The 27,706-nt window shown below is 44.8% G+C and overlaps 2 protein-coding genes across 2 annotated transcripts in view; both read left to right on the top strand.

Moving 5' to 3' along the window:
- The first annotated feature begins 6 nt into the window (after window positions 1-6).
- Window positions 7-21,234, top strand: POU6F1 (POU class 6 homeobox 1). Its single transcript, XM_044677522.1, has 11 exons — window positions 7-170; window positions 4,229-4,327; window positions 9,638-9,833; window positions 13,552-13,673; window positions 14,992-15,217; window positions 15,826-16,070; window positions 16,669-16,797; window positions 17,063-17,263; window positions 18,658-18,799; window positions 19,364-19,532; window positions 20,811-21,234. Exons 2-11 carry the CDS (start codon window positions 4,280-4,282, stop codon window positions 21,154-21,156), a joined length of 1,824 nt encoding a protein of 607 aa, XP_044533457.1. The 5' UTR covers window positions 7-170; window positions 4,229-4,279; the 3' UTR covers window positions 21,157-21,234.
- Window positions 21,235-21,487: 253 nt separating this feature from the next.
- The window catches only part of TFCP2 (transcription factor CP2), a 121,916-nt gene continuing 115,697 nt past the window's right edge, over window positions 21,488-27,706 (top strand). Inside the window, exon 1 of the mRNA XM_044679253.1 lies at window positions 21,488-21,636. Coding sequence (XP_044535188.1) covers window positions 21,488-21,636 — 149 coding nt within the window. The remainder of the gene's footprint in view (window positions 21,637-27,706) is intronic.

Here is a 27,706-nt window from a genome sequence, read left to right on the forward strand (position 1 = left end):
CCGCGGCCGAGCCGAGCCCAAGCGAGCCCGGCCGCGCTGGCTCCTTTGTCTGCAGGCGGCTGGCGGCCCCGGCCCCCGGGCCCCCGGGCCCCCAGGCCCGGGCTGTGAGATGAATCCCTAATCGGGGGCTGCCGAGCATCAGGGGCGAGGCGGCAGCGGCTCGGGCTCCGGTGAGTAGCGGGGTCCGAGGCGGGGAGGGGTTTGCAGAGGGGGGGAGGGGGGCTGGGCAGGGGAGGTTTCGGGTTTGGTTAATATGCAATGCCCGTAATTAGCATAATTTATATATTTATGATAAAGAGAGGAGAGAGACAGAGCAAGAGAAAAAGGCTAGGGCCGGGGCGGCGAGGAGCTCAGGGACCAAGCGCGGCGGGAGCGGGGACCGCGCACTGCTCCCCGCCGATTTGGGGGGCCCTGAGCCCTGGGGGCCTGCCCGCTGCAGCCCACTGGCCACCCCAGGCGCGAGTGGCAGAGCGCCCCGCGGAGAGATCTGGGCTGTGTCCCCCACCTTCCCCGCCCCCCCCAACCCAGCTGAGGTAGAAACAGCAGTGAATTATCGCGCCCCCCCCTCACCTTGTGAGGACAACTTGTGAGCCTACGGGGAAACCTGGACGCCTGGGTTCGAAGGCTAGAGTCAATCTCACCCCCTCCCCCTTCCGCCGTGGGATAAGCCTCAGTTTCCCTCCTGGCTTCGTGGGATGAGCAGATAGAAAACGCAAAGCCGGGGGTGGGGGAATGTTGGGGTGGGACCCTTGGGAGTACCTGGAAGGGTGGGGAGTGGGAGGGTCACTGGAGCTGATTAGGGCATGAGTATTTAATAAATATTTAATCACGATAATGATTATTAATAAATAATCATAATAATCAGGCTGATGTACCCCACCATCGAAGAGAATGGAGTCCCGAGGGAGCCATCTCCCTCGGCCCCCTCCCCACTTCAGAACCGCAACAAACAGGATTTAACACAAAGTGGCGCACCCCAGCTGCAGCTGCCAGGCTTTGAGTCCGGACTGGGTCAGGGGTCTTACCTGGGTAGCAGAAAACAAAGACGCCTTCATGGAGGAAATTAGCCCTAGCTGCTGTTCCAAAAACATATTGCCGCCCCTAAACATGTCAGGAAGGTCGGAAAAAAATAAATTAAAGCCTTCTGCCTTTCTAGAATTAGTCTATGTCCCAGCAAGGCTTTGTTCAAGTAAACTTGAAAGGTCAAGGGACCAACGATGCCAGAAATTCTAGTTTGAAGGAAATCCTGAGCCAAAGCTTGATTTCTTTCAGACTCAGGGTCCTATATTCTTATTCTTCCTGCTTTGATATTTAATAAATTCCCTGCCTTTTCCCTGTGTAACTTTGACCAATACAGCAAAGTACCTCTGAGAGATGCTTAGATTTCTCACTGGGAGACCCTTGCCGGAGTCCTTATCATTAAAACTTTCCTTGCCAAGCCCCTATGCAGCCTCTGACCATGCACGGGAGGGTTGAAGATGAAGAGGTGAAGGTAATGAATGGTTTGCCATTCACTTCAGTGAGTGAAGCAGCAGTGGGCACAGACTGAAAAGTTGTATGCAGTTTGGGAACCTGCCAAGGAGAAGACAAGAGACAGCCATGAACGATTTTATGGGATTGGAGTTATCCTCTCTCTTAAGACAGTACGGTTAGTGTGGACACTGACTACAGCCTAGGTGGAATATCTTGGGAACTAGTTAAGTGAGTGGTGGAGTCAAGGTTTTATGAACTTGGGCAATTTTTTTTTTTTTTTTTAGCAGCTCATTGCTCATTCCCTGGAAAACATTTTCAAGTGGCACCAACCCTGAAGAGAGGTAACAGAACACCAAACATAGAAAGAAAAGCTAAGAGTTGAAAGTAGCTTCCAGGAATATAATCCCGAATAAGCTTAAAGCATCCAGATATGTAGTAAGGAATCGAATGCTTCTGTGGACTTCTCTTCTTTCTTTTGACAAGGCTCATGATGGAACAGAGCAGGGATGAGGAGAAACAGGAACAAATATATGTCTTTTTATTATAGCTTGGTCAGTATTGTTTGCCTAGCATTGTTTTGGGTGGTGAATGTTAGGATAGAAAAAAGGAAAGCTGGATGTCAGTTTTCCTGTCTGACCTATCATCCCTCCACTTTATCTTCTCTAGTCTTTGCAACTGAGATTCATGTAAGTTCTGCCTGATCCTTCCGGTTCTTATCTCCATTTTATATTCAGGGAGCCTGAGGCTGAGGCACTCTGGGGCTCAAGGTAAACTTGAGGCTTTTGGAAATAACCAAAAACTTGAAACTCTGGTTTTCTTTCTATTCTCCTTCTTAGGTCCCAGCATCATTCCTGATTTTTGCATGGATAGAAAAGGAAACCATCTCACTGGGGTTTGGCTGGGTTTATCTTACATTGGTCTTTGCCATGAGGATTTAGCCATTGAACTGGAATGTTTTTTAAAATGTAGAGCAGAAGCTCCTTTGGCTCCCAAGAAAGCCTTTTTGAAAATTCTTAAGATGCTGGTGAAGAGCTTGTTACCAGGGTATAGGGATTCCCAGTCTTAGTCTTAGAGATTTCATTGACAATGGATCTGTTGATATTTTCAACACTGTGTTCAAACTTTGTTTCCACTGCCTATAGGAAATCTCTTCCTGAATAGATTCCACCACTGCATCAAGTTCAACGTATTCAAAATAGAACTTCCTTTCTTCTCTCCAAAACCTACTCTTTTATCCATGACATTGCTTTTGGCCTTTCCCTTGCCTTTCCCTCCCAAATTTAGTCATCAAGCTGCTCTTGTCTGCAAAGCATCTCTCACTTCTTCTGTTTCCTTTCTATTCCCACTTCCATGATGGATTTCTGTATTCTCCCTCCCCTCATCCCTCCCTGCTCCTAGTGTTGACAAGCAATTCCACTGGGTTATGCATACTATCCACCTATTAAAATAACCTTCTAACTATCTTCCTTGTCTTCAACTTCTGCTGACCTACCGTCCACCCTTCATACAATTGTCAGATGCTATAGGATGGTCAGTAACCATCCTTGTACCCAGGTTTGTTTACGCGGTTTCTCTCTTTGAGAGACATTTTTGTTTGAATTGCAGATACAAAGCCAACCTAGGAATAAAAATTTCCAGTAATGTCACAGCCACCATAGGTCTCCCTCATTTGGGAATGGGAGTTACTCACAGAGCTGAACTAAGTTATGTGACTGGGCAACAAAATTTAAAGGATGCTGCCTCATTGACAGGAACTCAGCAATCTTTAAACACCATGTGAGAATATGATGCTTTTAGTTGCTCAGGTCTTCTTCTCCTGGAAGTTGTACCTTAGGTAAGCCGTGACTCAGTTTATCCCAATTGCCAACACAGCTTCTATGTAATCAATTGATTCCCTAGCATCAGCCTGAAAGTGTTCAGGATCTCTCCTTATGATGGGACCTCAAGTCCTCCCATGATCTTGACCAACAGAATTGGTCTCAAACCTTTGATTGAAGGGTACATTCATCCTATTCATAAGACCTCGGGGATTTCTTGCTTTTATGGCCTCTGAGATGAGATTTTGCTGCTTGAGGATAATATTTGGCAGGTGCTTGATTCCTTACATTCCCTAAGTGGGCTTCCTTTAGGACTGGTCGACTCTGACCCAAGGAAACAGTCTTAGCCTTGGACTCTGGCTCCCCAAGGAGGAGACTAAGTCACATTGTCTAAAAATAATGACTGAGCAGTTTGGAGAAGAGTCAGAGAAGTGGCAAGGACAGATGCTTTCCTGCCTGCTTTTTGTGTGTGTACCTGTGTGTATGAGTTCTCCCTTTGTGCCTCATGCTTATATTTGTAGTTGACTTATGGTTCTCCACCCCAATGAAGTAGGTTCATGGCATAAATTTTAAAATGAAAAACCCAGCAGATTCTACATGTTTCTCTTTGGCTTTAGGAATGTTTTATCCATATGGATGAATGTGCATGTGCTTTATGATCTGGAAATTCACTGTTTTTTACATTAAATAATAAAATCTACAGTGAGATTTGGTCCATGAGGAGCTAGACGACTGTCCAGCTTTCCTCTCTCTAGTGCTGATGCCTTCAAATTTCTTTAGACCTTCACCCCCACGTACACTGAAAGAATTCCAGATTCTCTGTCTTTCTCATCCAGTCCATTGGCCCAGTTCCCCATCCATTTGCCCTTTCCTATTTTATGGACTGTATCTCATGACTGCAATCCATCACCCTTTGCTCTTTCTACCATCCCTTGCAGGATGCTCTGCTTAGTGAGCTTGCCCCACCACCATACCCTCTCAGAGTGACCATGGATCCTGGAGCAGGGCCTGACACGTCTCTGACTGTCAACGAACAGGTGAGAATCATCATAGCTCACAATTTTGTTAGCCTTTCCATGTTCATGAAGGACTTTTTTCACAATAGCCCTATGAGATAAGCAGCAAATTTATTTCTTCACTTTATCAATGAGGAAATCAAGGTTTGGCATTTAAGGATGTCAGATGAGAAATCTACTCTTTCCACTACCTTGGGCCACCTCTCTTCCAGGGGAAGGAGGGAGGCATACAAAGACAGAAATAAAAGAATCACTTACTCATTTCTATAGTTTATGCAATTCTTTCTGCACAACAACCCTGCATACATATTTTTGGCCCCATTTTAAAGAAGAAACTTGGACTGAAAAAAATTAAGAGACTTGCTTCTGGTCATATAACTAACTTGTAAATAAAGAGTATCTCAAAAATCTTAGTCTAGTTGGAAGCTTTAATAATTTTAATAGCTTAAAACTTCACTAAGACTTTTGGGACATCCTTGTGCTTGTGTCATTAGACTACCTTGCCTCTCAGATGTGAGGAGGATTGGAAAGAAGGTTCAGAGCTATCCTGGCCATCTGGCACCCAGTTCTCATGGAGGCTTAGCTCAAAGTCCAGAAGCCTCAGTGGAGAGCATTGATCTTTGTTCCTGAGCTGAATTAGACTTTTTTCACCTGGTTATCCTAAGTAGTTTCTAGCTGTGTAAACCCTAACCCTTCAGAGGTCCTCCAGGGAAGGATCGGGCTTGAGGATTTAAAATGTGACCTTAGGAACTGGGCAGGAATCCTTAGTTGTGTGGAGAGTCCGCTTTTTGAGATAGAAATCATTCCTCTTAGTCCCCATTTCTCTGAGATCTTGCATCATCGTAGCATTTAGTAGAACCAGCTTTAAAGTCCCTACATCATGAAAAGAAGACATTGTGGCTAAATGTTTGATTAGGATGGCCTCAAAGAAGAATGATATGCAGGGCAGGAAGAGCTCACCAAAAGCTTTCCAAATGTTCAAGTATCTCTTCTAGGTCTTCATTGACTCAGTTTGAATAATTTTTCAATGTGTGTAGCGTTGGAGAGAGAAGGGATAGAACTCTCAGGCTCTGTGCTGAGTGCTGGGATAGAGAGATTCAAGACTGTCATAGACTCTAGGAGCTTTGTGACCATTCCATGAGCATAGGATTCCCTGGAGTCTGAGAGCTCCCCCAGGTAATAACATGGCAAGGAGATATAGATTTGCTGGCCTCAACCAATGAGTCACTCCATCAATGAGCATTTATTAAGTGCCTGCTATGTGCCAGGCATAGTGCAAGAAAAAGCCCCTGGGCTCAAGGAGCTCACAATCAAATGGGTTCACGAAATGCAAACAAATACATGCAAGTTAGTTATGAACAAGATATATAGAAAATAGTTAATGTAGGAAGAGCACTCGGATAAGAAGGAAAGCATTTTGTCAAACATGGAATTTTGGTTGGGACATGAAGGAGCCAGAGAAATCAGTGAATGGAGTCAAAAAGGGAGAGCAGAGAGATAGTGTGCCTTGTTCACAGAAGAGCCAGGCCAGTGTCACTGGATTGAAGAGTCCCTGGCAGGGAATAAGATGTAAGAAGACTGGAAAGGTAGAAAAGGGCTAGGGTAGAAAGGGCTTTGAATACCAAACAGAACGTTTTGTATTTGATCCTGGAGGTGATATGGAGCCATTAGAGTTTGTTGAGTGGTGGTGTGATGTGATCAGACTTCTGTTTTAGGGAAATCATTTTGGTAGCCAAATGGAGGACTTAATGGAGCGGAAAGAGAAAAGACAGGCAGACCTATCAGCAGACTTTTATCATATTCTAAGCAAGTGGGGGGCAATATCAGAGGAGAGAAGGAAACATATTTAAGAGATGTTGCAAAGGTAAGACCTTACATGTCTTGGCAACCAATTAGATATGGCAAGGGTGGGGAGTGGGGTGACTGCTGGGCTGTGAACCCGAGGGCCTGGGCTGATGGTGTTGCCCTCTACTATAATGGGAAGATAGGAAAAGGTGAGGAGGGCTTAGGGGGAGAGATAAAGAGTTCTATGTTGGACATGTTTCCTGTTGGAGATGCCAGATTGCAGGTGAGCAGAGAGGTCAAGGCCAGTAGATTTGGCAACTAAGATAATTTTGGAGAGAGCATTTTCAGTGGAAAGCTGTATTGTAAGGGTTAAGAAGAGAGTGAGAAGACTTCCCGGTTAATATGGCCGCAGAGTAGAAGCAGGGCACTTAACTCTCTTAACTGACCCATACATGATACCTCAAAAGGACACAAAAACCAAATCCAGATGAATGAAGGGACCCCACAATAGGGCACAACATTGAAGGTACATGGGATTTGGGCGTTTCCACGCTAGAAGGGGGTGAAATAGCTCCCACTAAAACGCGAGCTTATCAACCCCCTACCTCCACCCCACCTATAGTGCCAAGAGTTAGAGCAAGTGTGGGGCATTCACTAAGTTCTTGGCACCTAACTGGGACCACCAGGGGCTTTCTCCTGAGAGCAGCAAGACATAAGACCCCAAGAGACTAAATAACGCAGGCTTTGAGCATGGACCTTGGGAGCGGACCTAGAGCGGAGGGGTGACAGACAGTGGAAGCAGTGTGCTGAGACTCGTCAAGGAGCCTCGGGCAGAGGGGCAAGCGTGGAGCAATCTCTGGGGTCTTGGCAGCTGACTGGGACCCTAAAAACAGTTAGACTTGAGACCCCAGGAGCCTAAAGAGTGCAGACTTTGGGCATGAGATTAAAGCTGAGAGGGGCGGCACTGCACTGTGACTCATGAAGTAGCCTCTGGCAAAAACTGCTCCACAGCTCTATACCCAGAGAGCTTGCCCACCTCACCCAGACTTCTGACTGAGAAGGGAAAACCAGTATAATAATGGCAAGCAATGCCCAAGAACTAACCAAGAGAAAGAACAAGAGAAAAGCATTAACACTCGATAACTTTTACACAGAAAAAATCCAGACAACAAGAAGAGAGTGAGAAGAGAGAAAAGTGGAGGCATCTGCTGTAAACAGCCTTTACAAGGAATTTTGGTACAAAGGACAAAACACAGAGAGAGGCAGAAGTCACCTGAGTGATAGGAGTTGAAGAAGAGGAGAAAATGAGTTCACAGGGAAGAGCCTCAATTTTTTCTATAAAATATGAATCAAAGTTCTTGGATGAGAAACTAGGAGGAGGGAGATCCATAGGAGGTTGAGGGAGAGAAGAAAAGGTTTGCAAGAGCTCTTGTAGAGGATGGGACAGTAAACTGATAAGGTGGCATAGAAGGATTGCTTAGCAATGGTGGCTCAGTTGAGGTTGTGTAAAATAAATTTGTACTGGATCCAGTCCAAATAGTTGTGTGATTTATGAGGCAGTCATGTGATAGAGTAGCCTAAAAAATCTAATGCCACTTGGGCTATATTAGGAGAGGCCATGCTTCTGGGAATAAAGAGGTTAAAGTTCCATGGGGTTCTTGTTAGGTCATCCAGGGTATTGTGCTGAGTTTTGGGCACATGATTTCAGAACATTGATAAGGTGGAGAACGTCCAAAGGAGGGCAACAACATTGTGGAAATGCTCTGATCCCATATGATATGAAGGAAAAGAGAAGACTCAAGGGGGAATATGAAAGCAGCCTTTAAGTATTTTAAGGGCTGTCTGTCCTTTTAGATGTGCCCTGTTTGGCCCCAGAGATCAATGCCAGAAAAAAGTGATAGGGATGAAAATTTAGATCTACTGTCAAGGAAAAAATGTTTCCTAACAATTGGAGCTGTCCCAGGAGCAAATGGGTTGCCTTGAGAGGCAGCAGGTTTATTTTCCATAAAGACAAACCTTATCGGGTATCCCTTATGGGAAATGAATTCTTCTTAGGTATGAGTTGGACTGGTTGGCCTTTAAAGTCTTTTCCAACTCTACAATTATAAGATTCTATGAAATGATGGAGTGCTCTCTGAGCTACCCTAAAAGATAAGACTTCAGGGGCAATTTAGAAAGTATGTTTCAGGGATATAAACGGCAAGGAAATTCTGGCCCCATTCCTTCATCCCAGATCTGTTTAAAAAAAAATCTAAAATAAGTTTTATAGGTCTCTCAACTCCTCATTCCCAGCTACAGGATGGACATAGCTATTCACACTGCTTGGTCAAGCAGCAATAAACCTTCCAGTAGGACCACCAGGTTTTCCCAACCCTCCTGACTTCCAGATATTGCTGTCTGTCCTACCAATACCTGCCAAGGATCCCTAAGTCTTATCATGGTTGCTGCACTCTAAGGAATACCTGAGGCCTTTCTGACTGCTCTTCAGCTGAACTCTCCTTTCTTTTGATTGGAAGTTAACTCTTTGTGAATGGGGATTGTCTTATTTTTATTCTTGATGCATTCCAAATGCTTACTATGTAGTTGGTACAAGGCACCAGGTTCAGGGCCTGGGAATACCTTGAAACCTCTTCCCAATGGCACAAAGGAAAGACCCAAGTGCTTTTTCCTTCATTCATTTGTTGGCAAAAAACAATCCTATGTCCTTAGAGGAATTTCTTATTGGGAACTAGGGTGATTCCCTACCATATCCAGTGAGTGCTCTGCTAGGGGCCTGCCCATATCTAGAGTTATTCATACAATATTAGAAATGGGACATTTCTCAATATGCCTTTGAGGGACCCTGAACTTCTTACAATTTTTAAATCTGAGAGAGGGAGCAAAAAGAAATTGTATAATTGTGGAAAATGATGCTCTCAGAGTTGAAAGAGACCACATAGGTTAATAAATCCAAATTCTTAAGCATGAGTCACTCTTTTTTTTTTTTTAAACCCTTACCTTTTTTCTTAGAAGCAATACTGATTCTTTGTCCTAAGACAAAAGAGTGGTAAGGGCTTAGCGATGGGGGTTAAGTGACTTGCCCAGGGTCACACAGCTAGGAAGTGTCTGAGGCCAGACAGCTTTCAATCCACCAAGCCACCGAGCTGCCCCCAGTCACTGCTAATAAAATCCCTGATAAGTTATCCTTCATCTTTCTCTTAAAGATGTCCAGTGACCTGGAAATTTACTTTCTTCCAAGACAGCTCCTTCTACTGTACCAGCAAATATTTAACCCTAATAGCTAGGCAATATAGGAATTTGTTTGATCTGCTTGCTAAAGGTTATCCTACCATTTAATAGGATGAAGGGGCAATATCTTCTTTGGAATTACACCTTGGGGAAATTACAGCTGGGGCTTCTTGCCCACACAAATCATTTGAGCATAAAGCTTTCCCTCTTAAGTTGTGATTTCCTTTTCTCCTTCCTGCCCCTACTGTAGATAGAGCTAGCACCCAGAGGCCTCAACTCCTGTCATTCCTGTCAACTGTCCCCACCTTTTTCTTCCAGGTCATTGTGATGTCTGGTCATGAGACAATCCGAGTACTGGAAGTTGGAGTGGATACCCAGCTTCCAGCCGAAAATGAAGGCAAAGGCCTGGAGGGTATGACAGCTGACACCTCCCAGAGTGGCGGCCCCATCGAGGCAGAGAAATCTACCCAAGAAACGGGGCCAGAACATCCAGACCCCTCTGCAGAGGCAACTGGTACAAAGCAGATCTCTCCCTGCCCTTGTTCCTTTTCTTCCCTCCCATCTCATATGTCAAGTTACCCCTGGGATAAAATATTAACTTCTGGGTCCCAGTTTACATCAGAATCTTGCTGACCATTTGTGTATCACTATTTTCTGACCAAAGCTTGGCCTTCTTTCTGTTTAGCAAAGTGCTGATACTTTGCATAGCCTGTTCCTTTGTACTCAGCATCTCTTAGCTTCCCCACAGGAAATGATTTGCCTTTCAACCCAGTGCATTAGGATAAGATGAAAGAAACAAATCTCATATTTTGTGTTTGAATGAATTCTAGATCAACAAGCTCAACTTAGAGAGCATGATAACACCATTAAATCTATTCCCCACATCCCCCCAAAATGTAATCTGATTTGTAATATGGAGATTGGTAGAGGGGTTAGAGGGCAAAATAGGATGGAAAACACTGGGAGAGAAGTCCCAGTCTTAACTTGAGTGAGTCTGAAGATCCTTCCCAGTCTAGGTGACTCCTTTGAGAATATGATTATTCTCACCTTCCCTCCCTGACAATGAGCCTGAATTTGGGATGATAAATTCATAGTACCTCACCTAGCTCCTTCTGTGACTAATGGCACACTTTTACAAGATTGTAGGTGCTTACAAGTGTCATGGAACAAAGTTAGGAGGCTTTGGAATAGAAAAAAAAAAAAAAAGCTAAATGACCTCCATGGGATTAAATCCATGACATTGCTCACCCAAGTACCATATGCTTAAAAGTCAAATTAAATCCCACTGCTCCTTCTAGAAGAGGCCAGGATCCTCTCTAGTTCCACAGGGAACTGCCTCCCAGTCCACAAAGGATACCCCCAGAACCATGGTGCATATGTTCTCCCCTATGCCTATTTGGGGTTTATCTCTTATTAAAAGCATTCATCATATTGAAGGCCCTACCTTCACTACCACCATCACTGCCTCTGGTGCTGGAGATCTGCAAGTAGGCAAAGGAGAATGAATAAAGGTGAGACAAGACAGATCTAGAAGCAACAGCAACATTTTAACTAAGCATTTGCCTAGAAACAAAACTATGTGCAAAAGCATATGGAAACATATTCATGGTCTTCCCTTTGCTCCTCCCCATACCCCTCTGCCTCCCTTTGTCTTCTTCTTGCTGAATTTGGGAATGAGAATCAGTGAATGAGATCCCCCTTCCACGACTCCCCAGACTGCCCTGGATCTGATTGGCACCCCATACCTTGGTAATCTCTTTCCCTTGTGACATTGCTTCCAGAGCCTGACTTCTGGGCTGACCCTCAGCAAAACTGAAATTTGTACTCAGCATCTCCCAGCTTCTCCATTCTGCACTCTTCTGTCCTTCTGTGGCTCCCAAACTGTAGGTACCCAGTGCCCCTTTACCTGCCATCTGAACCTGCCCCAAGGAAGGGATCTAGTATGTTGTTTTAAACATTGTTGTGAATTTGATTCAATCTGTTACCTTTCTCAGGGGCATTTTTCTTTGAATTATTATTCATTATTTTAACATCTTTATTTAATTAATTAATTTAGAGTATTTTTCCATGATTACATGATTTGTATTCTTTCCCTCCCCTTCTCCCTCCCCCCTCTCATAGCCAACAAGCAAATCAACTGGGTTTTACATGTGTCATTGATCAAGACCTATTTCTATATTATTGATATTTGCAATAGAGTGCTCATTTAGAGTCTACATCCCCATTCATATCCTCAATGAACCATGTGATCAAGGAAATGTGTTTCTTCTGTATTTCTACTCCCACAGTTCTTCCTCTGGATGTGGGTAGTATTCTTCCTCAGAATTGTCCTGGGTCATTGATTACATTAGTGCTAGTAGAGAAGTCTGAATTATCATTCATTATCATAGATAGACCGTTTGAAGGGCTTTGTTCCCTGCTAAAGGAATTTTAGTCGAATTGAGATGGTAGGGAAGAAATTTGGGAGGGCAGGGGAACTTCCAGATCATATTTCACAGGCAGCCACCTACTTATAGATTTGTACTTGCTGGATATCCTTCTGCATCTATAGTGACTCTCAAACCCCTGGGTGGACTGGGAAGGTAGATAAGAACCCTTGCCTAAAGCAAAGCTCCAATTGTTCAGTGTCCTGGGTGGCAGAGAGAGTTCATGAAATGGCTGAAAAGTACCAGGCCAGCCCTGACAGTGAAGCTTCCTGGCCCAAAAAGCATCCCCAGAGGAAAGAAAAGAGTGGTATTCACCACCCTTTCCAATCCTAGTAGAGCTCTAAAGGCTTGTCTGTCAGTCCACAGAAGAGGGAAAACCAGTGTCACCTTTCAGACTGTGTCATAGTCAGTCTTTCTCTCTTCCTTCAGCCCTGTGAACAAAGTTTTTTGTTTTTTTTTTTTTTTGGTCAAGCAATTATTTATTTATTTGTTTGTTTCCTTTTTTTTTTTTTTTTGGTTGATCAATTAAGAAAATTTTTCCATGATTACATGATTCATGTTCTTTCTCTCCCCTCCCGTAGTCAACACACAGTTCTACTGGGTTTTACATGTGTCATTGATCAAGACCTATTTCCATATTATTGATACTTGCACTACGGTGATTGTTTAGCGTCTACATCCCCAATCATATCCCCATCGACCCATGTGATCAAGCAGTTGTTTTTCTTCTGTATTCTTTCTCTGGATGTGGATAGTGGTGAACAAAGTTTCTTAGGCAAAAAGTGACCAGATTGTATCTTTAGATCCCTCTGCCTCAAAGCTAAACAGTGACCGTGTCATCTTAGCTTAGGGAAGCTCCCCAACAGCTGTCCCTTCTTAAATCCCCATCCCTCCTTTCATTTCACTTTTTAAAAAAAACCCAGAATATTGACCTCCAACTTGTCTTTTTCTGCCAACTACTATATCCATACATTTGTTCTCTTTCACATTATTTTAAAAAAACTACTTTCCTTTTGTCTTACTAAGTATTGATTCTAAGGCAGAAAAGTGGTAAAGGCTAGACAATGGAGGTTAAATGACTTGCCCAGGGTCACACAGCTAATCACACAGTGACTGAAGCCTTTTTCACTTTAAAAATTTGGAGTCTGTGCATTGAAGGGAACATGCAAATTCTTATAAATATATTTGCAAAGTTGTAAGTGGCAATATCAAACTACACCTAGTATTCTTGTGGTTCATCAAAAGAGAGATTATAAGATTGTAAAATAGGTTGTTGTGCCCTGCAAACCCAGGAAGGGGGTTGATCTGACTGTGTTCCTGAATTTCTGGAATACTAGGATCCCTAGCTATGGATGCCAACAGACTGTGTGTGTGTGTGTGTGTGTGTGTGTGTGTGTGTGTGTGTGTGTGTCAGACAAAAANTGTGTGTGTGTGTGTGTGTGTGTGTGTGTGTGTGTGTGTGTGTGTGTGAGACAGACAAAAAGAGTGAAAGAGAGGGAGAGAGACAGAGACAGAGAGCCCTCTCCAAGTTTGTACTTTATTTAGGTTGGTGGGGAAGATGCCCTTAACTTTTAATTTTTACCGTAGGAAGTTGGGCTCTTTAGCAATTTCCATTTTCTTTGCTAGGATAAAAAAGGTATCCCTTCATATTCAATTGTATTTCAAGAGAAACTATTGAAATAGTGGGTAGTAGGGTCATGTAGTCCGTTGTTGGGGGAGAGGGGAGCAGCACTTCTAGCTGATGAGTTTCTCTTCATTGACTCTGATTCCCTCATGTTCCCTTGTCTCTCTTATTCCCATGTACAGTGAAATCACTGACCGGGATCACACCCAACCCTGTGCCCACTGCCACCACCTTTAACCAAGCACCTACCCAGCCTCCAGCACCACAGACCCTAACACCCCTGGCTGTACAAGCTGCTCCCCAGGTAAGAACCACGTGGGGATCTTTATTTTGGGCAGAGAGGGGGAGGAAATAGTTACTAGAATTGAGGCCCTTCTACTAGCCTGGCCTTGGAATGGGCTTTGGGTTTTGGGAGGGAGTAGCCCCAGAGAACAGCTCTCCCCCTCTCCCCATCCCCACCTCTCCAACACACACATAGTAATCACACACTTTTCCCTGTCCTGTTCTATGGTCTGCCCTAATATAGTACTCAGGACCTCAATCTCTGCATCTTAGACATGGACACACAAGGGAGGCTGGGCCTGAATTTGCCATTTGAAAACCATATGTTGAACCAAGTCCTCCCTCATCTCTCTTTGCCCATGAGTCAGTCTCTGAGAAAAAGCAAAGGCTTTTTTGGGGTCCCATTGGCACCCCAAACAAAATAATTAAAGCACTTTCATTTAGATCCTGAAAGTAGCCTAAACATGGCCAGAATCTGACTCTGAGTGAGCTGAAGTCCCTTTAAGACTTTTGATCACTTACAAGGATGCCCTAAATCTGGGGTTCTTCAGATATTGAGTCTTGAACCCCTTTGCTAGTCTAATGAAGCCCAGGGACCCCTTCTCAAAAGAATGTGTTTCAGTGCCTAAAATAAAATAAATACACAGGATAACAGAGCAAAGAAATTATATTAAAATACAATTGTTAACAAAAAATTTTAAGTTGGTGGGTCCCAGGCTAAGAACATCCTCAGAGCCCAACTAGCTCAATATAGGCATTCTCTACTACCCTAGAGCTTCTCAAAGATTTTTACGTGACCTTGGCCATCTTGCACCCTTTCAAACACTGCTCTGTTGTTCCTCAGGATAGTTTGAAGAGTCCCCAAGCCAAGAAGCCCAGATGACATTAGTTTGGGAGGTCTAGATCCTTGACCATTGTAGAAGAGGGGAGACTGGTCTAGCCCTTTCCTATGAGCAGACCTTCCTGGAGCCATGCCTTTGCCCCTACATCTTGAAGCTATCCCTGGCCAGGGTCTGAGATTAGAGCACTGTCCCTTCTGTGCCTCCTTTCTGGTTGGGAGTGGGGAGGGGAAAGGTTCTGGTTGGTCAAAGCCCCACTTTCCTCAGCTAAAAATCTAGGGTACAGTTGGCTTTGAAAGCCTTAGTTCTTCCCTTTACCCATCTGGTCCCCTTCCTCTTCCCCCTGTTCCCTAAATGCATTGTTTATGCTTCCCTTTCCTCTTCCCCCTTGCTCCCCAAATGCATTGTTTATACTCCCCCAGGCCTGGCAGGCCTGGTGCTCTTGGCTGTCAACGTTGATTTTTTTCTCTTTTCTTTTTGAAATCTCGTTTGCTTTTGCAGGTCTTGACTCAGGAAAACTTAGCAACAGTTCTGACAGGAGTAATGGTTCCAGCAGGAGCTGTTACTCAACCTCTTCTTATCCCCATCAGTATTGCAGGTCAAGTGACTGGTCAGCAGGGGCTGGCCGTGTGGACAATTCCTACAGCAACCGTGGCTGCCCTCCCAGGACTGACCGCTGCTTCTCCCACGGGGGGGATTTTCAAACCGCCCTTAGCTGGTTTGCAAGGTAATGACACCAACCGCAGGACAACACCGAGGCCAGTCTCCCTCTGCCCCACTTCATCTTCCCCTCCTGTGTATCCTCCATGCCGAGCTCAGAACCAGAAGCCCATCCTTGGGAAGACAATCCTAGAAACTGGAGCATACAGCCCAGAAATCCAGCCATGGAGGCCTCTGCACATCACAAGAATGGGGCTACAGCATCTCACAGGGGCCAAAGAGGCCTCTGGGCCACAACCACAATTGTCTGTGACTGTTCCCTTATCCCTTATCAGACTCTAAGAGGTCACCAGGTGACCAGCATCCTCAGAAGGACCTGAAGAAGAGTCAAGATCTGGTTTTAAAACCTACAAGTGTCTCAGCCTGATGGGAGGGGGTGGTTCTGGCAGATGGGTGAGAGATGTTGGCATGTGACCCCTTGCCTCCAAGGAGAGAGAGGCAGGGCAGCCGCCTTTCATGCCTTTGTCTCTCTACTGGGCTTTGTCTCCCATTCCCCTCTGGTCCCCTTTCCTCCTGCCTGCCTGCTGCCCTGTGTGTACCAGTGCCTGTGGGAATGGAACCAGTCCGGAGTGCAGCAAGACATTTCAGCGCCCCTGTCTCTGCCTTGCTCCTTAGCGGCTGCTGTCCTGAACACTGCTCTACCAGCTCCTGTGCAACCTGCACCGCCCCTGCAGGTTTCCCCGCCTGTCCAGCCCCGGCCTTCTGCGGCCCAGTCCCAGACGCTGTTCCAGCCCCAGCCACTGCTGCAGACCCCACCTGCCATCCTGCCACAGCCTGCTGCCACCCCTGCCCCCAAGCCAGCAGACACTCCTACGCAGATCACAGTCCAGCCTGCAGGCTTCGCATTTAATCCAGGAATCGTAAGCTACCTCCCACACCCACTGCTAACTGGGTCTGGTCGAATCTGGAGGCCTGGGCAAAAGGCTGCCCCCAAAGGAGAAAAGGAGATCCCTTCCTACCTTCCCCAGTGCAGGGACTTTGAGCCTTGGCAGTCCAAAGCATACCCAGCGGTCAGCTAGAAACTGGCTCTCTTAGAAGGATTGCTGACTCCTAGAGACCACCAAACTCTGCCCAGAAGCCAGGGTGAATTCTCCAGGTGCCACATAGCTTGGGTTATGAGAATGGGACTTTTCAGGATCACTGATATCCCATGAGACGTCTCTAGGATAAGATAAAGGCAAGAGTCAGATACAAGCCAGTGCCTAGGAGGCTCATGCTTGGGTTTTGAGATGGATTAGGCCAAGAGGACATTAGTTGCTACCCTCTGCCCTTTTCATCCTGCTTCCTGTCAACCAGCTGAGGTAAAACACTCAGACCCCAGCCTGTGGCCAGCTCAACAAAGGGAAGACTTTCTCCATAGCCCTGCTAACTTCTCCCCTAGTCCCTTTTCCTTAAGGTCTTTATTCTCCTGTCATGATCATTAAGGTTCTTACATTAGCCATTTCCTCCCCACCACAGATCAGTGCTGCCTCCCTTGGGGGACAGACCCAGATCCTGGGCTCACTGACCACCACCCCAGTGATCGCCAATGCCATTCCCAGTGTGCCTGGGATCACAAGTCAGATCTTGACCAACGCACAAGGGCAGGCAAGTGGACAAGCCACAGGTTGAGCCGTGGACGGGGTATGGGAGGTGGCATCGGAGTTAGGTGTCAAACGCAAAGAGGTTCCAGCAAGATTCTTTGGATAGAATGGAAAGGGAAAGAACACCAAGGCATTTTACAGATGAGGAAAATGAGGCTCTGACAAGGCATAACCTATTGTCTGTCCATGTGTAGATCTCGGGTTGTAGAGAATGGTAAGATTTGATGTCCGTCTCTAGTTCCAGCTCTACCTTCCTTGTCCCATTTCAGGTCATTGGAACTCTTCCATGGGTGGTGAACTCAGCCAGCATAGCAGCCCCAGCTCCAGCACAGAATCTACAGGTCCAAGCTGTGACCCCCCAGCTACTACTGAATGCCCAGGGGCAAGTCATTGCTACACTGGCCAGCAGCCCTCTTCCCCCTGCAGCTGTCCGGAAGCCCAGTACCTCAGAGTCACCTGCCAAGAGTGAGGTAAGGTCACAAGGATGTTCTCTGGGGATCGGCCTGGGCCAGCAGGGCAAGAAAGGGTACTTAACAGTGAGTAAGCAGGGATGAAGTGCCTCCCATATGCCAGGCACCATGCTAAGCAAAAAAGATACAAAGAAAGACCAAGATAGTCCTTGTCCTCAAGGATCTATGTAATGGGAGAGACAACATGAAAACAACCATGTGCAAACAAGATGAAATAAATAACTGAACACGGTTATTGGCTTGGGCCATGGCCAAACAGCACACAGCCCCAAGGAGGATCGTATTTTATGAGCTGACAGGGTCTTGGACTCACCATGTTGGAGCCGTGCTCTGAGGGAAGGAGGCCAGGAGGCCCGTGTCCCACACAGGCTCTGTGTGACGTGCCTCAGGACTGGAAAGACTTAGACTCAAGCTGGAAAGACCCATAGACTTTGGTGGTTGTCATCATCAATGATAATGGGGATGGTGTTGGGGATGATAGTAAGAGCTTACTTTTAAGTAAGATTTAAGTACTTTTAATATTAAGATAGTAAGAGACACTTACAGAGACACAGAAAGATTCTGGAAAGGTGGATAGGCTAATGTCCAAGGAAAGAGGCTTTTAGTTCCCCTGAGTGCCAGTGGTCCCTCTGGAGTCCACAAGCCTGTGTGCAGGCTAGACTGGACTGAGCCTGAAATGGTGATAGGACATGCAGTATGTTCTGGGTCATCCAGCGTCTGAAAGGAGTTTTATTTTGGAACTTCCAGCATAGTGTTTAGTTTATTTCAGAATTAATGAGGGAGGACTAACCTGAAACTTGGGGCTCTTCCTGAAGTGAACTGAACTCCCTACAAAGCTTTAGAAATAGGTTTCATTCTATTTGCATTTATTAAGTGCCAACTGTATGCCAGGTACTATACTGTACATTAAGGTTTGGCACATTAATTTTGGATGTCAGAACAAAAAATGTGATTTTCTTACTGGATGTCACATAGGAAAGTCATTCATGTTATAAGAAATGGACGCATTAATCTCTAGTCAAACCTATGTGGATTTGTAGAATTCTTTTATAAAACATGCAAAGTCCACAAGTAAAAATATGAAAATCTCCACAATTCTGCATTCCTTTTGCTCACTGATAAATTATAGCAAAAGTTGGGAGAATCCTGACTTATTAAAAAGAAAAAGAAGCATGTATGATGTGCCTGTCTGGGAGCCTCTCACTTCCTGTGGCTGCTATGTTGGACCATTGTTTTGATATTGGTACAGAAAAAGGGGCCTCAGGAAACAGGGATTTCATGCTGCCCATGCCCTCCAACTTATGCCCACTGTTCACAGAGATCAGGGGAGATCACTGCAATCCCCCTGAGGCCAGGTATTTGGGTGGCAGAAGGTGAGTTTGCTATCTCCTTAGGTGCAGCCCATCCAGCCCACACCAGCTGCGTCCCAACCAGCTGTGGTCATCAGCAGCCCAGCCCCAGCAGCCAAGCCTTCTGCCTCTGCTCCTATCCCAATTACCTGTTCAGAGACTCCTACTGTCAGCCAGCTGGTATCTAGTAAGTATACTTGGCTGTAGGTGGGGCTGGGAAAGGAATTGGAGAGGAAGAGATTTTCCTTAGGAACTCATTTCCCCTCTAATGGCTGGTCTCCTCAAGACCCCCATTGGCCATTTCTGTAGGTAATATCCAGAGATTAAATGAGGGGAGAGAGTGGGTAGAGTAGAGGGAAGATTCTTGGAATTGGCTTTCCATCTTCCTTTCCTGTTGGTCTAGATTCTGGGCATAATAGTGGAGGCCAGTTGGCTTGCCCTTCCCTATTGAACCTTTCACCCAGTCTTTGAGGAATGTGGTGTTCTGGGTGAACTGCTTAGAGGAGGGCAAGGAGAATCGGGGAGGGTGCACAGTCAGGGGCAGAAGCTCCTAGAAATGCCTCCCTGGCTCTGTGGGGGTCAGCTTGGCTGGATATTGATCCCCCTCCTCCCAACCTGTGGCTGGAGAGAGTTGGGGTGGCTGGTGTCTTAAGGATGCCAAATACCATGGTCTCTTGCTGCTGATACTGCTGTCTGTGCTAGTTGTCATTTTACACACCCCACCCAATTATGGTTCCCTCCTCTGGCCTAGAGCCCCAAGCCCCAAGTCTGGATGAAGATGGGATAAACTTAGAAGAGATCCGGGAGTTTGCTAAGAACTTTAAGATCCGGCGGCTCTCCCTGGGCCTCACCCAGACTCAGGTGGGCCAGGCTTTGACTGCCACGGAAGGACCTGCCTATAGCCAGTCAGCAATATGCCGGTGAGTTATAGGTAGGGTCTTTAGCAGGGTAGGGGAGCTGATGGGAGTCCCTGGCTGTATCGGTATTCATAGATGTCCATGCATCCTGCCTTTTCCCCTACACAACTTATTCCTGGCTTTTCCAAAATAAAGAAAAGTGGCAGCATCTTTAGAGACCTGCTAGGATTCCCCTCAAGTCGTGTCCTCAAGCCTGAGTTCTCCAAAGACTGGGAGTCATGCTCCTTCCTCTCAGTTTGGAGCTCCCAGAGAAAGAAGAAATTGTAGGTACTTAGTCACAAAGCTGAGAACCCTGGCCTAGGTTCATCCCTTGATCATGGTCCTGCACAATAGCCTTTTTTTAAAAACCCTTATTTTCTCTCTTAGTAACAACTCTGAGCCAGAAGGGCAAAGGCCAGGCAAAAAGGGTTAAGTGACTTGCCCAGAGTCACACAGTTGGGAAGTGTCTGAGACCAGATTTAAACCCTGGACTCTCTAGGCTTGGTTCTCTATCCACGGTGCCACCTAGCTGCCCCTCCCACATAAAACTCCTAACCCACCTTTGCTGCTATCTCCTCCTCCATTCAAAAGTGCCAACTGTGTTCAAGGCTCTGCCTTGGTACCGGGAATCCAAAGACAAATGAAAACGAGTCCTTGGGGAGGAGGACCAGGTGCCGAGGTGTGGAATAGAACATCCCTGTGCAAAGTGTGATGACAAAGCAATATGACTGACTTTTCTTATGTCCTTCATAAACTGACTCCAAAGCGTTCCAAGAAAAGAATTCTAAAAGGGTTGTGAGTGAATCTATTTATAGTGGACCCAAGTGACTGTTTTTGAAGGCAACTATGTTTGCATAAGTTCTGGTACATTTGTTTAAAAGTCATCCTCACTCGTTTTAGCCATGTCTTGTGTCTGAATACTGAAGGAAGGCAATATACCCTTGTTAGAATTAGTCTGATGATTCTAGAAGTTCAGGCTCAGGTGAGAATGAGATAGAAGATATTAGGTGGTAAAGTTCTTCCTATCCCAGGCAGGAGGAGTACCTGAGTTGAAGGGAGAGGACCTGGATTCAAATCCCAACTCTTTATATCTTTAGGGAGCTTACTCAAACTGGGCTTCAGTTTCTTTATCTGTAAAATAAGGGGGTTGAATTTGATGGCCTCTAGGGTTCTTTCTGGCTCTAAATCTAGGACTCTGTGCCTTTGGGAGTGAAGGGTTATGATTGGGGTTTTTTTTTCTTGGATGGGTCCAGACTACCTCAGCCTTCCATCTCTGCTTCCCTGGGGCTGGGGCACCTACAGGTTTGAGAAGTTAGACATCACCCCCAAGAGTGCCCAAAAGCTGAAACCTGTGCTGGAGAAGTGGCTAAACGAGGCAGAACTTCGAAACCAGGAGGGCCAGCAAAACCTGATGGAATTTGTAGGTGGAGAACCCTCCAAGAAACGGAAACGACGCACCTCCTTCACCCCGCAGGCCATTGAGGCCCTTAATGCCTACTTCGAAAAGAACCCTCTCCCCACTGGTCAGGAGATCACAGAGATTGCTAAGGAGCTCAACTATGACCGAGAAGTTGTGAGGGTCTGGTTCTGCAACCGACGCCAGACACTTAAGAACACCAGCAAGCTGAATGTCTTTCAGATTCCCTAGGGGCTTGGGGGAGAGGACCCTTCCCCTCCCCAGGGCCTGCGTTTTAGCACTTTGGATTCTTCCCCTGGCACTTCAGCCTTCAACTGCCACCCCTGACTGCAGCCGGCCCTTCACTTGGTGTAGCTGCATTCATCCTGGGTTACAGTACCCAGCAGTGGGCTGCATGTTTGGCTCCTCCCTTCACCTGGGCCCCATGTCAGGGAGAGGGAAGGGGCCAATTCTGTGGGTCCCAGGCTCTGGGTGGAAGAGCCCAGCCAGAGGAGCTAATGATCTCTGCAGAAAAGCACTTTGCAAAAGTGGTTTGAAGGGGGGATCCAAATTGGGAACCCAAATGCCTACCCCTAGGAGGGATGAGCGAGTCCCGAGGGACCCTGACTGTGATGCTTTTGTTTTCTATGACATCACCTGTCCAGACCCTGCTTCTCCCTTAGGTCCCTCGGGGGCTGTGCACAGCCCCATTTGTCCTCATGAGCCTGTCAGGTGACGTGTCCCTTTTTGAGGATCTGTAGGGCAGAAAGAAATAAATGAAGGTTGGGGTGCTGTTCAGGAGATGGGTTCCCAGAGCCATGTCCTTGAATTCTGAACTTCTTTGTCACATGTCTGCTCCCACTCTCTTATCCTTCCCATCCCTCCCCTTGTTCCTTTGGAAACAAATTGCACTAATGCAGATTCCTTTGTTCCATGGCTCTAATGGGAGGAGAAAATAGCAATGGCTAGGCCCCTAGCTACCCATGCCTTCCATGGAGCAGAGGCCCCCTGGGTCATTTTAGGGACCAACCAACCTTCCAGACTTGTATATAATGTCAGTCTCTGGCCTTTCCCTAATTCCTTCCACCCCCTGACACCTAAGGAGAGATCATGCTTGGACTGATTGTGGTCTGGAAACCTCCCACGCTCAAGCTCTATGTAAATTGTGGAGAAAAAAAGAGGAAAAGAATGTTGTCTGCCTTTCTCCTTATCTAGCACGGCATTGGGGCCTCCCCAAAGGAACAAATTAAATTAAAAAACAAACAAAACTCAGACAACAGGGCCTGTCTCAGGAAAATGAGCAGAACACAGCAGGAGCTAATACATCTCCTAACATTCTTCCCTCTTCCTGTCCCCATCAGAAGGTTGAACTTTAACTTTTTCAGTTAACTTCTTTCCCTAGGGACCTGGAGAACAGATTCCCTTTGTCCAAAGGCCCAGCCCAAGTCTGTCTGTGAAAATTGGCCCTGCTATGCCCCTGAATCACTTCAGATTTGCTTAAAAACCAAACCAAAACACTGGCCTGCTCCATTCTCCAAAAGAGGATTTGGTTTTCCTTAGCTCTTCTGCGGTAGGTTCAGCTGGGTGACTCCAAAGGGTCAGATGGGACTTGATTCCTTAGATAAACCAGATCTTGTTACACAGCTTGCCTGCCCCTCTCTGTCTCTCTCTCCGTCTCTTTCTCTGCTCTCAAATCCCCACCTGCTCTTCCCATGACTAGCATGGACCCCTGCCTCCCCAAAAGGAGATTGTCCAGTTGCCTAGCTCACCCCAAACCTGGCCCACATGGAGAGAGAGAAAGCTTGACAAACACAGGTCATGCCATGATCTTCCAGCACACATTGCAGTCCTGAGATCCTCTTACTGCTCCAGATTCTCCTCATGTGCTCTATTTTCTGTCTGATTTCTAACTCCCAGCTGAGACTTCCAGCCCAGTGCACTGTCAGCCTTTCTTAATGACTTAGCAGCCTGGCCAGGGATCCAAGGAGAGGTATGTTCAGGGTTATTCTCCTTTATTCAGACCAAATCCCCTGAGAAAGGAGAATCAGAGAGGAAAGTAGGATCCCCTTCATATTATCTATAGAGAAGAAGAAATACAGAGGAGGGCAAACGAAGCTGTAGAGGATAAGGAGCCAACATCAAAGAGGACAGAGAGAGGCATCCAGGGATTTGCCTAGGCAAGGTTTCAATTTATGTCCCATTTTATTCTACATCTGCTCTCTCAGAATTAGGTTAGATCTTAAACACTTTCTCAGTGGTTGTTAGGACTTGTAGAGATGATGCTTAATGATATCTGCAAATTGTCTTGAATTCCAGTGACCTAGGGGAAACAGCTTGATGAGCTTTTCTGTCTAAGCTGAGGCTTTGGGGAGTGGGAAATGTGATGTCACTAATGGTGGAGCAGGAAAAGACTTCACATCCTCCATTAGGACTCCCTGGAAAAATGTACAGACAGCCCCATAGACCAATGGGAAAATAGTAGCTAATACTTGTATAGTGCTTTAATATTTGCAAAGCACTTGTCATCAATTATTAGCTTATCTCATTTGATCATTATAGAATGCCTCACTGCCCTTTGAGGTAGTTCTGTCAGTGGGAGTTCCAGGTCATTGATTGTCTCCTTGAATCTTTTTCATTGTTGGGCACCAAGAGCAGCTAGGAGGAAGCCTTTCTCTGGACTTGGATCTGTTGCCAGTGGCTGCTAAGTACAGAAATGGGGAGGGAGGAGGAGGAGGAGAATGATTAGTTTTCTCTCTTTTTTTTCTTTCTCTTTAAGGAAAAAGCCTAATTCTTTACTTTTAAGGAGCTCACCTGTGCAGCCCTGTGCTAGGCACAAAGACATGACATTCCAGTTCAAAAAGGATCAGAATAGTGGTCCCAGAAACAGTTTTCTGAAGGAGCAATGACTTCTTGGTCATAAGCATGAGTGACATACAAAACTAACATGCATCCAGAAAAACCCACCTGGGACTAGGTATAGGAAGTCATATTGTTTCTTGGGTTGCAGATAGACATGCAGATGCTCTCTTGCCTCAGATTGTACTTTGCCAAGTTCATTTCTCTCTTGGATTCTGTCCTTATCTATCTGTAATGTGGCAAGGTCAGACTCTATAGAGGCCAATGGCTATCATTTTTGTTGGGGTAAGGTGGGGGAGGAAAAATACTTGATGTAGTTGTGTGAAATAAACAGTATTTTTTTTCCTTTTTGTATCAATTTAGATGCTTCTTATTCACCAAGTGGAATAAGAGTCCATGGAAATCAGGGACAGTTAGGTGGCTCAGTGGATGGAGAGCCAAGCTTAGGGACAGGAGGTCCTAATTCTATCCTCAAATACTTCTTAGCTGTGTGACTCTTGTCAAGTCAGTCAACCCCAAATGCTTAGTCTTTTCCCCTCTTCTGCCTTGGAACCAATACTTAGTATTGAGTCTAAGACAGAATATAAGTGTTAAAAAAGGGGTGGGGTGGGGAAATCAGTATCTGAGTTCAGGCTTCTCCAGAAGAGTATATAAAGCTTCACCTAGCTTTGGGATTTTCCTTAGAAGACAAAATGGAGAGTTGAGACAAGTGGATAAATATCTCTTAGAAATTTAGTCATAATGTTCCTTTCTAGTTTATGTTGCTTCTCTTGGTAACATCCATTTAATCTTCACTGATTTGAAATGAGCTTCTCCATTCTCTTACCTCCCACTTTCCCAAAAACTATTACCCTGTGATCAGATAACTGTCAGAAAAATCAAACTTGGGATGAAAAGAATTCTACAGTCAAGGATTCATTTTTAAAAATTGCTGACATCTTATTTTTGTATCATCTACATATCTCAGTATTTCCAAAAGAAAGAAAAAGAAGTGTAGCAAAACTAACCAATGCATCATAATAGGCAGTGTTGCCTACTCAAAGTCTCCAACCTCTACAAAGTGGGAAAGGCATATTCTGATTTCTCTGAGAACAAATTTGATCGTGATAATTTCACAGCATTCAGTTTGAGTTGTTTTATTATCATTGTTTCCATTTATGTTGTGGTGACTATATATTGTCTTTCTGGTTCTACTAACTTTACTTTGCATCAGTTCATGTAAGTCTTCCCATATGCTTCTGTACTCAACCTAGTAATATTCTTTTATAATCATGTGCCATAGCTTGTTTAGCCATTCCCCAATCAATGGACATATATTTTGTTTCTAGCTTAAGACAATTAGGTGGTATAATAGAAAGAGTGCTAGAACCAGAATGAGGACGATTTAAGTTCAAACCTGGCCTCAGTGTATGACTCTGGGCAAGTCACTTCACTTCTGTCTACCTGAGTAACCTCATCTATAAAATAGGAATATCACCTGTCTCCCAGGGTTGCTATGAGGATAAAATGAGATAAAGCACTTTGTAAACCTTAAAGCACTATGTAAATGCTAGCTATTATTAATTTTTTTTTGCTACTACAAAAAGAACTGCTAGAACTGTTTTGGTGCATATGGGGAGTCTTAAAGTTGGAAGAGACTTTAGAAGTCATCAAGCCTAGTTCTCTTTCCAGCATCCTGACAGGAACTGTGTGTTGACCTGGAGTATGTGAGTAAATATCTAGTAGGATGATAATACATTTATATAATGCCACCTGGTTTCCAAAGCAATTTCCTTAACCTTTTAGTTATCTCCATTTGGAAGATGGGGAAAGTGAGACTCAGAGAGACTGAAGGATTTGCTCTTACATAGTTATTTTATGGTGGAACAAAGACATGAACCCAGGTCTTCTCACTGGTGCTCTTTCCACCCCACCACAATGCCTTTGAACTAGATCCTAAGATAGCATAGGTCAGTTCACCTCACCTAAATCAAAATATCTTCCAGTTCTTTGATCTTGACTTCCACTAAACCCTCCTGATCCCCACCTCTCTATGAGCTGATTAACAAAGGATGAGCTCTTGACTTAAAGCTACTGAGAGAATAAGTGAAGAAGACCCAACTTAGTTGCACACTGGCTGGAATCACTAAATATCCAGAAAGGAAACTAAATTCTTAAATGACCCAGAACTACTAGTCCAGCAGCAAGAGGGTTGGAGCTCCTTTTTCTAACTGATTGGTGTAATGTGGTTCTCAGCCAATATAAGAAGGAGCCCTAAATGTTGTTCACTCCCTCTCCCTCTCTCTCTTTTTCCCTTTTCTCACCACCTTCTTTCCCCTTCTCCCTCTTAAGGAATAGGTCAATATCTCTTTCCTGTTATGGTAGCCAAGGAAGTCGCTCATAGCCATAGGTGGGGAGGGAAAATAACTTACTTTTAACACTTCAAAAGAATGAAGGGCATGCTTCTTGACTGAAACAGGAAAAATCAAAGAAGTGAACAGATTGGGATAGGAAGAGAAGCTGAGGCCTCTTGAAGTTATCAAACATTCCAGGCCACTTCAATTTCTCCTACTATTCCTCCCTTCTAGCAGCAATGACCTAAGGAGTTCTGCAACGTACCTAAGCAGATACAGTGATTCTCTCTTAAAACTGTGAAAAAGGTGCTGGTTTAAGCCTCAAAAAAGGTCTTCACTTACACATGGAGAAAATGATGGGTAAATCTGAACACAGAAATGTTTGTAAAACTAAGAAGAAGGTAAGAGGATAAGGAGAGATGGACTAGGAATATTTCATTTAAGCCCTTAGACTCCTAAGAGTTCCCTTAGGCCCCTTGTGGTTGTCCCTTGCCCCATTCATCTTTTTGAAATGAAATTTTTTTCTTTTTAAATTAAGACATTTTTTTCATCTTAAACAAAAAATAAAGATTGCCAACCTGAGTGTCGATGCCACTTGAGTATTCGTATTTTGATGACCAGGAAAAAAAATTAAATGTATGGTTGATACCTTTTGTCTTTACACCACAGGAATTTCCCATCCCAGTCTCCAGATTGAACTCTTCCTCTGTAATAAATAAAAATATTGAAACAAAAAAATCTACCACAGAGACAAGGTCTGACAGTGTATCCAATATTTTATACTCATTGTCACTCATCCCTCGGCTGTGAGAGAAGAAATGTGTTTGTTATCTCTTTTCTGGGATCTTCATTGGTTTTTCCATTACACACAGTTGAACTTCTTTTTAGTGGCATTTGCATTGTTATAATCTCTTGGTTCTACTTATTTTATTCTGCATTATTTCATACAAGTCTTCCCATGTTTCTGCAAATTATCCATTTTCATTATTTTTTGACTACCAGACATTGTGGAGTCATCCCCCAATGAATGGGCCCTTCTTTTTGTTTCTAGTTCTTTGCTATCATCAAAACTGCCTCTGTGAATATTTCAGTGTAATAGACTTTTTTTTTCTGTCCTTGATTCATTTTGGCTATCTGCTCAGTATTGGGATCACTGGGTTAAAGACTGTGAACAGTTTAGTCACTTTTCTTGCATAATGTCAAATTGAAATCTAGAATGGTTGGACCTTTCCGGACAGCTCCACCAAATTGTTCATGAGTACACTCATCCCCCTGCAGTACTTCTAACACTGACTGTTCCCAACCTAAAACCTGAGTTATTTTATCAGTATAAGAAGGCTGATGTTAGATGAGTTCCATAATCAATCTAATGAGGTTTGTTAATCAGTCAGTTGGTGTTTATTAAGTGCCCTGTATGTATTAGATATTATGTTTGGCACTGGAGTTACAGATTTTAAAAAAAGAACAACACTTATACTGAAGGAGCACACATTCTATCCATTCTATAGAGTGTCAGGGTTAAGGGGAAAAGGTGTGAAGAGGAAAAGAAACATGTACATACATAAGAATATAGAAAGTTATGACAAGGTAATAAATTAAAGGTCGATAGGAAG

The sequence above is a fragment of the Gracilinanus agilis genome, chromosome 5, assembly GCF_016433145.1.
Source record: "Gracilinanus agilis isolate LMUSP501 chromosome 5, AgileGrace, whole genome shotgun sequence".
Classification (NCBI taxonomy): Eukaryota; Metazoa; Chordata; class Mammalia; order Didelphimorphia; family Didelphidae; genus Gracilinanus; species Gracilinanus agilis.